This window comes from Panthera uncia, assembly GCF_023721935.1.
Source record: "Panthera uncia isolate 11264 chromosome E2 unlocalized genomic scaffold, Puncia_PCG_1.0 HiC_scaffold_19, whole genome shotgun sequence".
In the NCBI taxonomy this organism is placed as follows: domain Eukaryota; kingdom Metazoa; phylum Chordata; class Mammalia; order Carnivora; family Felidae; genus Panthera; species Panthera uncia.
In genome coordinates, this window is record NW_026057588.1 from 8,042,379 (window position 1) to 8,058,454 (window position 16,076).

General features: G+C 57.0%; 2 protein-coding genes and 1 non-coding gene across 3 annotated transcripts in view; 1 reads left to right on the top strand and 2 right to left on the bottom strand.

The window, feature by feature from the left end:
- Positions 1 to 2,989, top strand: part of HRC (histidine rich calcium binding protein) — a 4,065-nt gene extending 1,076 nt beyond the window's left edge. The window contains 6 exon segments of the mRNA XM_049620995.1: positions 1 to 974; positions 1,050 to 1,120; positions 1,686 to 1,754; positions 2,008 to 2,062; positions 2,528 to 2,564; positions 2,758 to 2,989. The exon segment at positions 1 to 974 is cut by the window's left edge and continues 18 nt beyond it. Of these exon segments, the coding sequence (XP_049476952.1) occupies positions 1 to 974; positions 1,050 to 1,120; positions 1,686 to 1,754; positions 2,008 to 2,062; positions 2,528 to 2,564; positions 2,758 to 2,794 (1,243 nt within the window). The 3' untranslated portion in view covers positions 2,795 to 2,989.
- Positions 2,990 to 3,136: 147 nt separating this feature from the next.
- Positions 3,137 to 16,076, bottom strand: part of PPFIA3 (PTPRF interacting protein alpha 3) — an 18,145-nt gene continuing 5,205 nt past the window's right edge. The window contains exons 10-28 of the mRNA XM_049620996.1: positions 15,842 to 15,973; positions 15,298 to 15,360; positions 15,072 to 15,151; positions 14,640 to 14,784; positions 13,960 to 14,147; positions 12,615 to 12,837; positions 11,819 to 11,982; positions 11,561 to 11,688; positions 10,471 to 10,564; positions 9,946 to 10,027; positions 9,028 to 9,228; positions 7,374 to 7,436; positions 7,180 to 7,206; positions 5,950 to 6,125; positions 5,438 to 5,535; positions 5,054 to 5,229; positions 4,893 to 4,961; positions 4,498 to 4,669; positions 3,137 to 4,019 (exon numbers count right to left, since the gene is read on the bottom strand). Coding sequence (XP_049476953.1) covers positions 3,961 to 4,019; positions 4,498 to 4,669; positions 4,893 to 4,961; positions 5,054 to 5,229; positions 5,438 to 5,535; positions 5,950 to 6,125; positions 7,180 to 7,206; positions 7,374 to 7,436; positions 9,028 to 9,228; positions 9,946 to 10,027; positions 10,471 to 10,564; positions 11,561 to 11,688; positions 11,819 to 11,982; positions 12,615 to 12,837; positions 13,960 to 14,147; positions 14,640 to 14,784; positions 15,072 to 15,151; positions 15,298 to 15,360; positions 15,842 to 15,973 — 2,340 coding nt within the window. The 3' untranslated portion in view covers positions 3,137 to 3,960. The remainder of the gene's footprint in view (positions 4,020 to 4,497; positions 4,670 to 4,892; positions 4,962 to 5,053; positions 5,230 to 5,437; positions 5,536 to 5,949; positions 6,126 to 7,179; positions 7,207 to 7,373; positions 7,437 to 9,027; positions 9,229 to 9,945; positions 10,028 to 10,470; positions 10,565 to 11,560; positions 11,689 to 11,818; positions 11,983 to 12,614; positions 12,838 to 13,959; positions 14,148 to 14,639; positions 14,785 to 15,071; positions 15,152 to 15,297; positions 15,361 to 15,841; positions 15,974 to 16,076) is intronic.
- On the bottom strand, positions 10,133 to 10,234 carry LOC125916222 (U6 spliceosomal RNA). The gene has a single exon (XR_007455839.1). It is a non-coding gene; the product is annotated as a U6 spliceosomal RNA (small nuclear RNA).

Here is a 16,076-nt window from a genome sequence, read left to right on the forward strand (position 1 = left end):
CGATGATGTTGATGATGATGATGAAGATGTCATCTCCACTGAGTACGAACACCACACCCACAGGCATCACAGCCACGGGAAGGAAGAGGATGAAGACATCTCAGAAGAACATCCCCATCATGTCCTCAGCCACGGACACCGAGGCCACGGAGAAGAAGATGAGGAAGAGGATATGTCCACTGAGTATGGACACCAGGCCCACAGGCACCGAGGCCATGGAGACAAAGATGAGGAAGAGGATGTGTCCACTGAACACTGGCACCAGAGTCCCAGACATACTCACAGCCTTGGAGAGGAGGAGGAGGAAGAGGAGGAAGAGGAGATCACAGTCAAATTCAGCCACCACGTTGCAAGCTCCCAACCCCAAGGCCACAAGAGCACTGAGGAAGAGGATTTTCCAGATGAATATAAATCAGCGGTCCCAGACCATCACCACCATGAGGTCCCCAAGGAGGAAGATGCGGACATCTCTGACAAGCTTGGCCACCAGGCTCCCAGCCACAGGCAACAAGGCCACCAAGATGAAGGAATTGGCCATAGAGGACCCATCAAAGATGAGATTAGCCCCCAGCCCCCAGAACACATGGGGATCAAGGATAGAAGCCATTTGAGGGAGAGAGATTCTAAGGAGGAAGAGGAGAAGAAAGAGGGCCACAGCTCCCATGAAGAAGATGATGAAAGTTCAGAACAGGGAGAGGAGCACACCCGCCATGGCAGCCTGGACCAGAAGGATGAAGAAGATGAGGAGGAAGGTCACGGCCTCAGCCTGAGTCAGGAGGAGGAGGAGGAGGAGGAGAGGAGGGAAGGGAAGGCTGAGGTTCAGGCCCCTGTGAGCCAAGACCACCAAGAGGAGGAAGAGGAGGAGGAGGGACTGGAGGAAGATGAGCTCCCCTTCACCATCATCCCTAACCCACTGGCCAGGAGGGAGGTGGCTGGAGGTGGCTCCAGTGAGGAGGAAAGCGGTGAGGACACTGGTAAGTGATCTGGCCAGGTGGGGGCAGGGAGGAACAGAGTCAGCTGGCTTCACCGCTGCTCTCCTGTCCCCACAGGCCTGCAGGGCGACCAGGAGTACGGGAACTACCAGCCGGGGTCCCTGTGTGGCTACTGCTCTTTCTGCAATGTGAGTCCCCAGCCCAGGTCCAATCCAGGCTGTCCCTGGAATTCGTCCCTGGGCTCTAAGGTGGTGCCTTGGGACTGCTCTGAGCAAAGGAGGGGCAGGGGCAGGGGCAGTGCCAGACCAAGACACTTCTGGGGCCATGTAGGGGACAGACTGGAGGCCAGGAGCTGGGGAGGAGGCTGGGGCATTGGTCTAGGAAAAAGAGAGTGAGGTCTGAGCTGTACCTGCAGATATGGGGACAGAGGGGAGGGTCTGTAGGGTGGAAGGGGCAGGTGGAATGGGGCTGGGGACTGGCAGGCTGTAAGGAGAATAGGGAGTAGGGACGAAGAAAACACCCGCACGTCTAGCCCACAGTGACAGAGGGATGTGGTGTCGCCCTGCAACAGGGGAAGCAAGGGGGAAGGAAAGTGGGTTGGAGGAAGATGCTGAGCGGGGGAGGGGGGCGGGGGGCAGAAGTAATGAACCGTCAGGAGTTGGGGACCTGTCCAGGGGGCAGGGTGGAGGACTGGCGGGTGGCTCCCAAACGGGGTTAGGGTTTCCTTCTAAACCAGAATCCTCCCGTCCCCAGAGATGTACTGAATGTGAGAATTGTCACTGTGACGAGGAGAACATGGGAGAGCACTGCGACCAGTGCCAGGTGACACCTTCCCCAGACCCAGGTTCCACCAAGTCCCAGGATGCCCGGGAACCCCCTGGGAACCCACAGTCCCAAATCCTAGCCTCTGTCCTCAAACGGACCCAACCCCCTATCCCTGCTGCCGCCTCAACTCCACACTCCATTCCGCCTCTGACCTTAACCTCTGCCTCAGGCCCCTGTACGGCACCCGCCCCCAACCTGGCTCCGCCCCTGATCTCGTCTTAAACTTCTCTCTCCCCATGCCCGCCCCCAGCACTGCCAGTTCTGCTACCTCTGCCCGCTGGTTTGCGAAACGGTCTGCACTCCAGGTGAGCGCGGGCGAAGCCCGGCGTGGCAAACTCCGTGGAGGCGGAGCCAAACCCCGCAGGCCGGCCCGGGAGGTCTGGGGCGGGGCCAGGCGCGGAGGCGTGGCCAAGGCTGCGGGGGGAGCGGGGCGCGCGCGGAGGGGCGGGACCTGGGCTGAGGGAGGGTTTGGGACTGATGCTGAGGCCCAGTAGGGAAGGGGTGGAGGCTTCAAGGGTGGGCCTAGAAACGAATGGGCGGGGCCAAAGCAGGTAGAATTGGAAGGACCCGGGCTCCTGGAGAATGGGAACGCCCAGAGCCAGGAGGAAGGAGCAGGACCTTGAAAGGAGTCCCAATAGAAGGAATTCAATTGAGGGAAGGAATTAGGGAAAAGGGGGCGGAGCTAGGCGTGATTCCGGATTCGGTGAATAAGTGGCCCCCTAATTTCACCCGTGGGGTACCCCTCAAGCCTCTTCTCTTTTCTCCCGCAGGAAGCTACGTCGACTATTTCTCCTCCTCCCTGTACCAGTAAGTGTGGGGGGGGGGGAAGGGGGGACAATTTAAGGGCCCTGTTTAGAAAGGCACTGACCCCTGAGTTATGGACTACCCTGGGACTCCATTTCCCTGTCGGTAAAATGGGTAGATTAGCGACCTCTAGCTAAGTGCCTGGGGTGAGCTTTGAACACTTCCGGCTGTCTAACCCCTGCACCCCCCTCGCCAGAGCCCTGGCGGACATGCTGGAAACTCCGGAACCCTGACCCGGCGGCGCGGCTGCGGCGCAGACGCACCTCCCTCGCCCTCCAACCCCTGCCCACGAGCCATATTTATTGAATTGAATATGAATAAACATGTTCCCCGAAGCCTCATTGTCAGGCGTGGGGTCTGGATTCTCAGGGCACCAGGGAGCGCGCGGGTGGGCACTGGGGACTGAGGAGTCTGAGGGAGTCTGAGGCCACTCCCTGTGGCCTCCTGGGTTCTTGAGGAGGTTGGTTCCCTAAGGTCCTGGCAAATAAATCAGTCAACACGGGAGCTTTTTGAAACAGTTCTCTTTACCGGTGATCACTGAGTGACGCCTGGGGCAGGGAGGCCGACCAAGAGTCTCGGGCGAGGGCTCCCCCACCTTCCTCCCTCCCCCCACGCCACGTCGCCCAGTGGCATCGTGGAAAGAGGATTCTCCCATGCAAACCCCGGAGCCGGAGCGGAACCGGGAGCGCAGTTCTGCACCCCCTACCCCCGGGGCACGGACACGGCCACAGCACGGGGGGCGGAGGGGCCCCGGGGACACGAGACACTGGGGAGGAAGAGGGGACTCCGCCCGCAGCTGACCCCAGGCACCGGCGACCTGACCCGGCGGGGCGGGGATGAGTGGCACGTGGGGCGAGGCTTGTAGCAGCGAGTCCCCCCTCCCCTCCTTTCGGACGAAGAAGGAAGACTTGGGCCCCGCGACGGGGGAGGAAAAAGGGGAGCGGGCAGCCTCTCCTAGCATGCGGCCCGGGAGGGAAGCCCCGCTCCCTTCCCGCGGGGAAAGGGCCCCCATCTCCCATCGGAAACTGATCAATAAATTACAAAGTAGAGAAAAGGGAGGCGGAAGTTTGGGGCGGGATTTCTTCCCGCCCTCTTCTTTCCCCCTCTCAGTCCAGTTCGTGTGGTTTGGTCCAGGCCCAGTCCTTTTGAGAGGCGGGGACGCGCACTCCCCGCTTGTCTGTACAGATGGTCCGGTCCGCGGCGCGAGCTCCCCCGCCCGCTCTCCCCGGCGAGACCATACTCTGGGCAGGAGGGGGAACAGCCCAGCCTCTGGAAGATTCTTCCGTCCGAGGGAGGTCACCTGCATTGACGCCGGGGCAGTACGTGGAGCAGTGAAGATCCACTGTGCCGCCCCGGACCCCCAAGATCGCCCTGTACAGTCCTCACCTGGAGGCCTACACTAGCAGGAATAGGTCCGGACCGAAACGCCGTCTGCCCGGGAACTCCCAGAAGTCTGGCCTGGAAGGAGAGCAGGGGGTGTGTTCAGTCTGGTGCGCGTGTCAACCACACACACAAACACAGACGCACGCACGCACGCACAGAGCAGGGTTTCTCTGATCCTCAAACTCAAGCGTCCTCTCTTGGATTTTCCCCTCCCGAAATAACAACGAACGCCTGGCTCCACGCCGGTTTCCCTCCCTCTCCCCCAGCGCCCCCCCCCCCCCCCCCCCCCCCCCGCAGCCTTGGATTCATCTAGGGTCCCCCGGGTGACAGCGGGCGAATTCATTTCCCACTCTGGAAAGGGGGTGAGGGAGTAATCCATTCCACACCCCGAGGTGTGGCATACTGAGCAATCCATTTTTCTTGGATGGGGGAGAAGGGACTAGGCCATTTCGGAACCCGGAGGGAGGCTTCTGGAATGTAGAGTTGGTCCTCTTCCCACCCCGAGAGAGAAAGGGGAAGGGAGGAGGGGCTGCCGCATTTGGGAGCCGCCCACCTTCCGGCTGCAGCTTGCGGAGAGGGAGCCCCGGAGATCCCAAGGCCCCTGCTGCGGCCGAACGAAAGTTGGGGGGCAACATCTCAGCTGAATCGGGGGTTACGCCTCGGAGGTCCTTCTCTCGGAACATCTTCCGCCAGGATGGGGAGCGGCTGAAGGACTTGGCGCTGTCCTAGGTATAGGGGCCAGACAGAGGGTGAGGGACGGGAGCCGGGGTCTGAGTCAGCCGCTTCCTTTGACGCCAGACCTCTCGGATTTCATCTCTCCTTTAACCCCGCCCCTGCCCTAGTCCCGCCTCCAACCGCGTCCCGCCGCAAAGTCAAGCCCCACCCCTTCGGCTCAGACCCTAGAGGTGCCGCTAGGGGCTGAGACCCCTCAGCGGCCGCCGCGCCCACCTCGTCCAGCCGCCTGTCTGTGCCCAAGGAGATGAGGTTGCTGAATTCCTTCTCCAGGAGCTGCCGGGCCTGGGGACGAGAGGTGAAGGAAGGGTTGCAGCGTGCAGTCTGCGAGGTGGGGATGCCCAGTGTGGCCCAGTGTGGCCCGAGAGGTAGCTCACCTGCGCATTCTGCGTGGGGATCTGCAGGAGCAAGGCCAGGTCGGAGTAGTCGAAGGTCTCGTCCAGGGCGAGAAGCGCCCCGTGCACCCCGCTCTCCGTGAGGTTCGTGGCGAATTCCTTCAGTCCCAGTCCGGACACCCAACCCATGACCCGCTCATTGGACCACACCATCACGTCTGGGACAGAAGGGACTGTCAGCTGCTAGCTGGTCCAATTACCCCCATTGCCTCATCCTGGCCGCGCCCCCATGCTGGCTCCACCCCCTCACCAAAGGCCCCTGCTCCCGCCTTCCCAGTCCCCCGCCTCCCCTAATCATACCTCCTCCCTTGCCCGTCCCCAAATCCTCCACCTGGCTGCCAGGGAGACCTTTCCACTCCTACTCACCTCGGATCTGGGTCTGACTCTCTTCCCGCCTCCGCTCCAAGTCCTTCCGGTCGTAATTGAGCCGTTTCAGGCACATGATCCCATAATGCAGACTCACCCTGAGCAATAGGGAAAGTGGGGTCACAGATGAGCCTGGACAACCCCAATGGCTGCTGTTTCTTCCCTCCCCATTGGCTGCGGTCTTCTGGGAAAGGCTGGGGAGTTGTTCCACAGGGTCAGTTTTATGGATTGCTGACCTTCGCAGGAGTTGGGGTGTTTCCAACAGGCAGGGCCTATTGGTTCCCCTGGGCAGGGTATGTGGTCAACTAGCTAAGCTTTTCGAGGACGTGGACTTTTCCTAGTGAACTATCTTATTTGTGGAAAGGGCACGGAAGTCAGGATTTCCTGAGAACCCAGGCTAAAGGGCCAAGGATAGTCTAAGGAATGTCCCTTCACCAGTCCCATTGGCCAAAGAGTCTGGGAGTGAGGCCCCCCCCCCCCCGGGCTGTCCCCATTGGCCGGGCAGCCCCCACCTGTGGAAGCTGTCCACCATCTTGAGTTGACCCCGGAGCTCCTTCTTGTTAAGATGATCCAACATGCGGGCATCCACCAGCGACTCCATGAAGTAGCTTCGGTATTGGGGCAGGCCCAGGCTGGGCAGCCAGTCGTTGCCCACCCACTCGTGGTTCATGTCACCATATGCCAGGATCTGGGGCCATGGGCAGGTGGGGGAGGGGTCAGGCCCTCTGACCCCTTCCCATGTGTGTATGAAAGGGTGCACCCCAGCCCCAGACCCAAGGTTGTTCTTCTTCCACCCCACATGAGGACAACGGTCATTCTCTGCTCAGGACAACGGACCAATCCAGTTGTCTCTTACTCCTTCGGAATGACAGAATAGACCCTTGCCTACTCAAAAGCAGGGGCCGTGGACCCGCAGCATCACCATCACCCGTGCACTTTCTGGAACTGGAGAACCTCAGACCCCACCCCAAGGCTACTGAATCAGAATCTGCATTCTCACAAGATCCTCAGGCACCTGAACAGCACGGTGTGCGAAGCACTAGGCTAGCACTGTCCCAGCTTAGAACAATGGATTCGTCCAACATCACTACTCCCCCCAAGTCAGGACCACGGATTCTTCCCACAACAAACGATAATGGATCTATCCATCACTCTGGCACTGTCCAAAAATATTAATGCTATATCTGGCCCAGGACAATATTCTGAATCAGCCCAAAGTCCTGCACTCCCTGTAGCATAAGGAAACAATCAATACCTCCCCCTGACTGGAAGCAAAGACCCCAGTCTAACCTAGGTCAGGGGAGTTCAAGCCTCCCCCTTCTTGAGAACCAAGTGTAGCTCCTCCTCCCCCTCCCCAACTTGAGGCCTGACCTGCCGCCTCCCCAAAATGCTTTCCCTTTTGCCCCAGTACACGGACCGGTCCCACTCCCTCTCAGCCATAGAGAACACGGACTGCTCGATGTCTCCCTCTAGTTACAGCAGCGGAACAGCCCCTGAACCCCCCGCAACTCACGATAATGGAATGGCCCGTGCCCCACGCTAACAATGGAAAAGTCCAGACTCTTACACCGACCCCCAACAAGCCACAAGGAGACGGTCCAAAGCCCAGCTCAGTGCAGCGCCCCCCCGCGGTGGTGATGGAACGCTGCGGCGAGGGTGGGGGTGGGGTTTGGGGAAAGAGGGGTGTGCATGCAGCGTGCACAGCCTGTTCATGCGTCCACGTCCCGCCCCACGCCCCCTACCTGCTCCCAGCTGATCTCCTTGGTCTCCTGACCCGTTAGTGGGAAGAGGGGAGAGAAGGGGTGGGTTAAGGGGCAGGCGGACGGCGGAGGGAGGGAGGGACGAACAGACAGACGAAGGGACAGAGATTCGCCCGCCCACCCCTCCCCAGGGACAGTTAGTGCCACCCCCAAGGTCGCCGGCAGGGGGCACTCACAGGCTTGGTCGTTGCCGTAAGGGACTCCATCTCCTCGTGTGTCATCCACACGTTTCCTGTGGACTGAGGGACAAGGGGTGTTACGGAGGTTGAGAAGAGGGCTTGTGGATAGGGGAGGGGAACGGGGTAGTATTCCTAGAGGCCCAGGCCAGATCCATTTATATACATTCTGCTTGCTGCCTCAGAAAGGACAGTCACTGCTCTGGGTCAGGCAGCGAAGGAGAAAACAAATGATCATTTATTGAGCACCTACTGTGTACCAGGCAAAAGAACATGGGCTTTGGGGGCGCCTGGGTGGCTCAGTCCCTTAAGCGCCTGACTTTGGTGCAGGTCATGATCTCGCGGGTTTTGAGGTCGAGCCCCGCATGGGCTGTCTGCTGCCAGCACAGAGCCTGCTTCGGATCTCTGTCCACCCGCCTCTCTCTCTGCCTCTTACCCGCTTGTGCTGTCTCTCTGTCTCTCTCAAAAACAATAAATAAACATGAAGAAGAAGAAGAAGAAGAAGAAGAAGAAGAAGAAGAAGAAGCAGAAACAGAAGCAGAAGAAGGAGAAGAGGAAGAAGAAAGGCTCCGGGGTCCGACAAATTTAGGTAAATTGCTGGTATTTTGCTGTGTGGTCCTGGGCACAACGTCACCTCTCTGACCTCACACAGATGGATTCACAATGAGGTGGCAGATACAGCAATGGGACAAAGTTTGGAGCGGGGGGGGGGGGTATGGGGATGCGTAGTCACATTTATTGGCCACCTGCACCCAGCAACCCCACGGGTTAGGAATTCATACACTGATTCAAAAACATTTATGTAGCTCCTCGTGAGTGCACAGTTGGTAGGGTCTGGGATGCACGAGGGGAAATTTGAAAATAGACTGAATAGATGACTTTGATGATAATGGTAACGTCCCTGGATATGAGGGCACGGTGGCTACGTAGGCGAATGTTCTTATTGTTAGCAGGTGCCCTGCAGAAGTCATTTTTCAAGCTAACCAGTAGTGACGTCCGCAAATTACATTCAAGGGCTTCAGATAAACGCGCGCGCGCGCGCGCGCACACACACACACACACACACACACACACACACAGCAAGCAGGGCAAGGAGTTAACAATTGCTGAATTCGTTTCTTCACGGATCAAAGGATAAATATTAGAAGACAATAAACACTAGGGAGGAAAATTAGGTGTTAATGTGTTGGGGTGATGGGGCGGGTGACCAGTTCGGTTGCTGAGTTAGGGAGGCCTCTTGGAAGTGGTGACATTTGAGGTGAGGCCTCAAGGATAAGAAGGAGAAACAGGACGGGGTGGGGGGGGGGGGCGCGGGGGGTGGTGCTCGAGGAAAAGGAGCAGCATGTGCTAAGCTGGGGGGGGGTGCTCACCAAGGGGTTTATAAGGAACCACATGAATTCGGCTTTTTCTCCAGGATGGGGTCCCCTCTGTATAAGACAGACTGAGGTGTGGGGGTACAGGGAAGGCAGGGAGACCTGAGGAGGAACACCTCCCCCACCCCACCCCTCGACCCCAGGGATAATCCAGGTGAGAGATCAAGGGGAGAGAGTCTGAGAGACCAGGCTGGAGTTAGCGAGCCCAGTATTGGCTAGTCTGAGGACAAGAGGCGGGGCCCTGAGGCGGCAAGGGCTGGGATTGGCCTCCGGACACTCACCGTGCGGGAGGAGGCGGGCGCTGAGGGCGAGGTGAGGGAGACCATTTCCTGGATGGCGAGGCGCAGCTTGAGCCGGTGCAGGGGGTTGCTGATGCCAATCTCCCGCTGGATCTCCGTGTCCGACAGGTTGGCCATGATGGCACCGCTCTTGACGTTGGCCCGGCAGGCGGCCACATACCATGCAGGCATGCCTACCCACAGCTGGGCCGGAGGAGGGGTGGGGCGGGGAGGGAATGAAGAGACAGCGCATGGAGACGGAGACAATATGGGAGGAGAAACGGGAGAGACAGGAGAGAAACAGAAAGAAAAGGAGAGAGGGGGAGACAGAGAGGTGGGAAAGTTAGCGGTGAGAAGCAACAGAGACGGGGCAAGGCAAACAGACAAGAGGACGTCAGGGGGAGACACAGCAGGGGGAAAAACGGGGAGAGTCAGAGGGTAACCCCCAGAGTCACAGGGGAAAGAGGGACGGGGAGAGACAGAGATGAGGAGAGACATACAGAGATGAGAGAGAGATGGGGAGAGAAAGAAGCCAATGACATTGGGAGGGAGACATGGGAAGAAATGTGGGGAATGACAAAAACACAGATGGAGAGGGAGACAAAAGAGAAGACACAGAGAATCCCATGCAGTCAGAGACATGGGGAGACACAGAGAGAGAAAGAGAGAGACCACAGGAGCATAGGGCCGAGGTGGGCATGGCCAAAGGGGCAGGGGATGGGGGGAGAAGAAGGAGGAAGCTGTTTAGATCAACAGTGAGGCCGACCTATCCCAGGGCCTCATCCCCCTCTGGCCTCCGTCCCGTTCCCCCCTTAGGGCTACAAGGAGGATGCGGGGTGGCGTTGGGCAGCACTCAATGGCAGGGCTGTCACAGTCACAGGAGTTGGGGATCAAGATCAGGGCATTTCTGGGCCCCAGTACCTCCAGCCAGGAGACCACGGTGGGCCCATCCCAAGCAGCGAAGGGCAGGCCCTGGCGGCAGGCCTCTTCCAGAAGTTCGTGCCTGAGGGACAGAGGCTTAGGGCAGGAGCTCTCAGGAGTAGAGACCCCCAGCCCTCCAGGATGGGACCCTTTACCACAAATCATCCTGCCCCCAGCCCTTTTTTGTTATTTAATGGAACGCTTCATGAATGTGCTTGTCATCCTTGCACAGGGGCCAAGCTATCTTCTCTGCATCGTTCCAGTGTTAGTATATGCATTGCCAAAGTGAGCATCCAAAGCACTTTTTATGAAAGTAGAAAATTTGGAAGGAGGTTTTAAGAAAAAAAAAAAAGTGAATCTCTGTAAGTGGTCTCCCCCAGTCCAATCAAGAAAGAAGAGGAAAAAAAATGATAAAAACTTGGGGGTTCCCAAGTTCTCAGGCAAGCAAATCCCCTTCCAGCATTTTCTTCTCACATATAACCACCAGCCCCCTCCCCCCCCCCCCCCCCCCACGCATGCACTTACTTCCTCTTGTTCCTTCGGTCCTTGTCTCCTGGGCCTGTCAGCTTGGCTAGCCCCAGAGGATCCGTGGCCAGTGTCTCGTCTGAGGGTGTTCCTGCTGGAGGCAGGGAGGGGCCAGAGTTTGGAGAGTCTCAAGTGGGAAGGAGATTCTTTGATGTTGGGGGATGCTGAGAAGGATGCCAGGGAAGCAGAGGTCCCGAGGGAGTCGTAAATGAGGCCACAGAGAGGGAATGACAGAGCCAAGCAGGAACCAATTGCACCTCCCAGGCGGTGAATTGGGGACATCCCCAAAGTGGGTATGTCTTCCCGGGGCTGGCCTTGGTAAGGTGGTAAATGTTTAACAACTAGCTCTCCAGGGAGGGAGCGGGTATTCCCTGATTTGTAGTGGTTGTCGGTTTCCATGGCGGAAAGAATCCCACAAATTTCAAGCTACCAAGGTAATGTCAAACAGCTCACTAAAAATGCCGGCAAGTTGGCTTTCACAAGCCAGTACGAACAGGCTTCAGCACACCATGTGCCTTGCCTTTAAGCGGTCCTCTCTCCTTCTCTACTAAAGAATAGGCTGGGGCGCATGGGTGACCCAGTCAACTGAGTGCCCAACTCTTGATTTCAGCGTGGGTCATGATCTTGACGGTTCATGAGTTCGAGCCCCACATCAGACTCTGCACTGATGGTGTGGGGCCTGCTTGGGATTCTCTCCCTCCCTCTCTCTGCCCCTCTCCCTGCTCCCGCACACTTTCTCTCAAAAGAAATAAATAACCATTTTTAAAAAGAGGTAAATGAAATAAATTTGTTTAGCCTTCTCCCCACCAAGTCACACAGGCAGGGCTCAGAGTGCCTTCTCCTTGTCCTTCCTCCTTCTTGCTACCTCTGCTGAGTCCGACCCCTTTCACATCCTAGACTCACATGAATGTCAAGTGAATTTGTGAAAAAGAAGATGGAAGGGAGGAACAAAGGAAGGTAGGAAAGAGGGGAGGGAGGGAGGAAGGAAGGAAAGAAGGAAGGAAGGAAGGAAGGAAGGAAGGAAGGAAGGAAGGGCAAAAGGGAGAAAGGGAGAGAGAAAGGAAAACAGGGTTGGCATCAGAGTACTCACCCAGAGAAGAGCTGTCCCGGCCTGGTGGTCCCATTCGTCCCTTCTCCTTCTTGCCAAAGAGACGGCCTATGGATGACTTGATGCTCTTCTTCTTGGGGGCTTTGTGCAGGGAATCTGGGGTGCCTTCACTGGGTGAGCAGGACAGAGTAAGGGTCGACTCCATCTAGGATGTCTCCTCTTCTCCCAAGTCCTTGTCCATCCCCCTGATACATCCTCCCAAGCAAGCCCCTCCCCATCCCATCCTTTGTCCCTGCTGACCTTCCCCGTGAAGGCCCCCCATCTTCCAGGGATCCTGCTTGCAGTGCCAAGGCCTGCGTCATTCTCTCAAGACGGGCAGAGCGGGGAGTGGGAGGTGGGGTGTCTCCTGGTATGGCTGGTCCCTCCCCTCGTGGAGCACCAGCTTCCTCCTTGGGGACATGATTCTGGGGACAGAAAAGCAGAGATCCTGAAATGAATTGGAGGGGTCATGTTGGGGGCTCTTCATTAGTTGGGATGTCTACTAGGGAGTGTCTGGAATGGCCTTGGTTCTGGGTACCATTTCTGAAGGTAGCCTAGATCAAGTAGGGGTGAGTTGCAGAAATATAACAGCAATGAGTCCCACTGGAGCTTGACCATTGTTCACGTAGCCTAGCTTCTGGTGTCAGAAGTGGGATCTGCTCAGACTCAAGGAAAGCTAATAAGTTACTCATTTTGGAAGCTGGGAAACTGGGTTTAAGGCAATAAAATAAGACTAATATACCTTATTCCTCCCCAAAGGTCAATTCTGATGATCTAATGGTAGTTCTCAAATATATGTTTAGTCACAAAAAAAAAACCTTGTAGAAACTTAATGCATAAAACAGGTAAAAGCAGGCCAGATTTGACTAAAGTTCAAGTTAAGGTTCATAAACTCAGTAGCTCAGGCTTTATGCCCTTTAAGTTGGAACTTTTAGGAAGAGCTAAGGTTACTTTTGAAAATCACTGGTGTGAGGGGCTATTGTTGCTGTTTGTTGGGGAGCCCTGTATCTGACTTCCCCTGGCCACCCCACCAAATGAAGGATTTCAGAACACTCACAGCTTTGTCGGTGCCCTCGCGGGCAGGGCTAGGAGGTGCCAGACGGGGTGTTGAGTGGCCAGAGCTGGGAGGGGAGGGGCTGGCAAGGGTAGAGGTAGTGAGGGAGGGGGGCAGTGAGCAGCTACTGCGGTAGCGGCCCAGTGAGTCCAGGCCAGAGCCAGACACCCGGCTCTCCAGCTCCTCAGCCCTTTGTTCTGTTGTCTCCTTCTCCTCTTGGATGAGCCTGAGGAGGGAATGGGGGGAGAGTGCATGAGAGGACAGAGGCAGGCAATGGGGGACAGAGTCTGGGGATCCCAAAGGGCCAGGAAGGCTTGATGGCGCACAAAGAATTTCTGGGGAAAGCACAATGAGGTTAGAGGGTCTTGGGGTATTCATCATGGCCTCATGGGTTCAATGGGAGTCAAGGGATCATCATAGTTCCAGAGATCATGGAGGAATGGGGGACAACAGGATGATTAGGGTCTGCATCAAGGCTACCAGGATGATAAGCTCATGGTTCCGTAAAATCGTAAAGATTACAGAGCGGGAGGTCAAATTCCAAGGAGGAGAGAAAAAGAGCAAGATCAGAATAAGATCAGAATAAGATCAAAGACTCTGAGGTCCACCTAGGATGTAGAAGTTCATGGAGTCATTTGGTATGTGAATCGATGCTTCAACTCAGAATGAATGACTTTGGATGGAAAGTGGTGGTCATGTTGGTATATCTGCTGAGACCCACGAAGAGTTGTTGTTAGAAAATTGCCAAATAGGGCAGTTTCTGGGAAGTCAGGGTAGACTTTATGGCAGTGGAGGATTTATAATAAATTGAGGATTCTTGTTATATTAGGTAAAAATTCTTGGTATCTTGAGTTGAGGTTCTTGAAGTATTAGGATGAGATTCTTGGTGTTTTGGATTGGAGACCTTGTGTTGTGTTGAGATTCTTGGGATACTGGGGGACTCTGGGCATTAGTTGTGTGAAGCCATGACCTCCATGGTGTATCAGAGGACTCTTGGTGTAGTGGCTTAAGAACTTTGGCATTTCAGGATGCAGTCTTTGGTGTATTGGGCAATTGTGAATACTGGATGGGGAATAGATAGAAAGATGATAGATGGATACATAGATAGATAGATGGATAGATAAAACAATAGATAGATAGATAGATAGATAGATAAGAAGCACATAACATAGGAGACTTCTGGGTGTTTCCTGGGGTATCCTCGTTACTGGAGGGAGCGTTGGGCTGGGGGAGTTCCTTGAAGATAGTAGGACAGGAGATACGCTCAGACCTTCAGATCAGTCTCCAGAGCCAGAGGGGCTATGGGGTCAGCTCAGGCAGGGCAGAGAAAAACTGGGCCAGTGCTCACTTGATCTCCTTGTTAATGGCTTCCAGCTGCTCTTGAAGCATGATGGCCAGCGTCTGCACGTCGGCCTGTCCGCTGGGGGAGAGTAGCTCAGCTCCAAACATCCCCTCAGCCTCCTCTTCATCTGAGCCATCCAGCTCCCCAGGGAACGGGGGTGGCATGGACCCCGCAGGGGCAGACCGCTCCCACTCCTGTCTCTGTGTGGGGACAGAAGGATGCCAGGTGGGTGGTGGCCAAAGTAGGTGCTGGGTCTTCCCTCACCTGTACTGATCTTGTCCACCCTCCATGACCCTGCCCGTGTCCCCTGAAAATGACTGGCCACACCATGTGATCCCACCCGACTTTGTCTCTTGACAAGTCCCTTGCCTCGACCAGCCATGACTCTATCCCGTCTCCTGATTCCACCATTTCCCTCGACCCAGCCCCCTTCCTTTCTTCACCTACACCCCCACTGTAGGATTCTATACCCTGCCCGTCCCCAGACCCCACCCCTCTCCCCACGTCATCATTCCTGTAAAGTTCTCACCAGGTAGCAGGATATCCACGTGAATAGATGTTCGGGCAAGTGGGAGAAAAAAAAGACAGCAATGGGTCCAGGAGACCCTGTTTCTCAGCCCAGCCCCCTTCCAGAGCCATTGGACGCCACCCCCTGCTCAGTCCAGGCCCCAGAAGTGGCTGCTGACCTTGGAGGACTCATCCTTGACCCCTGACCAGCGGCCCCTCCTGCCTGCCCGGCCACCGCCGGCCCCATAGGGGTCCAGGTGGGCACCGGAAGGTAATGTGGGTGCCTGGGAGTAACGAAGTTCCAGGGCACTACCGGGGAGAGACCTGTGGGCACGGAGAGGGCAGTCAGAGACCAAGGGGTCAGGAAAAGGGAAGAGAGGTCAGGAGTCATGGGAAACGGCCTGGGGTCAGGGGACGGGGCGAGGGATCTGAAGTCAGAGGTCAGGAAAGGTCAGAAGTCACGAAGTCAGGCGTCAAAAATAACAGGAGCCAGCGGAAGCTTCGGGAGGACAGGGAGCGGGGGGGGGGGGTGGGGGGGTGGGGAAGACCCGGCCATCAGAAAGGTTGCGCTTGGCCAAGGGGGCTCCTGTGGGCAGAAGGACTGTGGTCACCTGGAGTAGGAGGACGGTGGCCTGCCCCGCAGCTGGTCGATCTCCATCTGCATCCGCTCCATCTCTGCCAAGAGCTGCTCCTGGTGGGAGAAAGTCGGAAGCACCGCGTCAGAATCTGCCCCACCCCCGAGAAACAGCCTTCCCCTCCCAGCAATGCCCGCTCCGTGTCCCTGGTCCCAGGCACCCCCCCACCCCCACCCCCGGGGTCTTCCAGGCCCCTCCTTACCTTGTTGAGCAGCAGTTCGTCCTGAAGCTTCTTCATGTTGGCGATCTCCTCACTCAGTGAATTCTGTGGAGGACACGGGTGCAGTGAGGGGTGGAGCCTGAAACAGGCATGTCCTGGGGGCTGTAAGCGTCCAGGGACTGGCCGAAGGCAACCCCAGGGGAATGAGGTGGGCATGACTAGTGAGCTGGAGGGCATGGGGGTTGTGGGGCCAAAGATGCATCTGGGGAGGGGAATCCCCGGGAGCCCCACAATTTGGCATCCTGCATCATGAAGATTCAAAGTTTGAGGGTCCCAAGGATCAGAGGCTTGGAGAAAAGCCAAGAACTCAGGCTCTGGGTGCCCCCGAATTCAGCCCTCGGGGTGTTTAGACCAGGTGAAAGAATGGTGTCAGCCAGACCAGAGAAGTCTGTTGGATTCGAACTCGCAATGCCCAGGTGTGGGATCTCAAGTAACATTACGGGGAAAGGTCTGGGGCCCCGGGATTCGGGCAAGAGGCGGTCCAGGATTCCAGGTTACTGGAGTCCTGGGTCGGGCCGGGGCACACCTTCTCCTCCAGCGCCCCCATGCGCTCCTTGAGGTGCAGCTGTAACCGTTCATTGGACTCGCTCAGCAATTTGTCCACTGTCTCTGACAGCCGCTTGTTGTGGTCATCGTTCATCTTCTCCCGCTGCCGGGCCTGCCCAAAAGTCGGCGGAAGGGGGTGATCAAGCCCCCCCCCCCCCCCCCCCCGAGCACCCCCCCCCCCCTCCCCCCCCCCCCCCCCCCCCCCCCCCCCACCC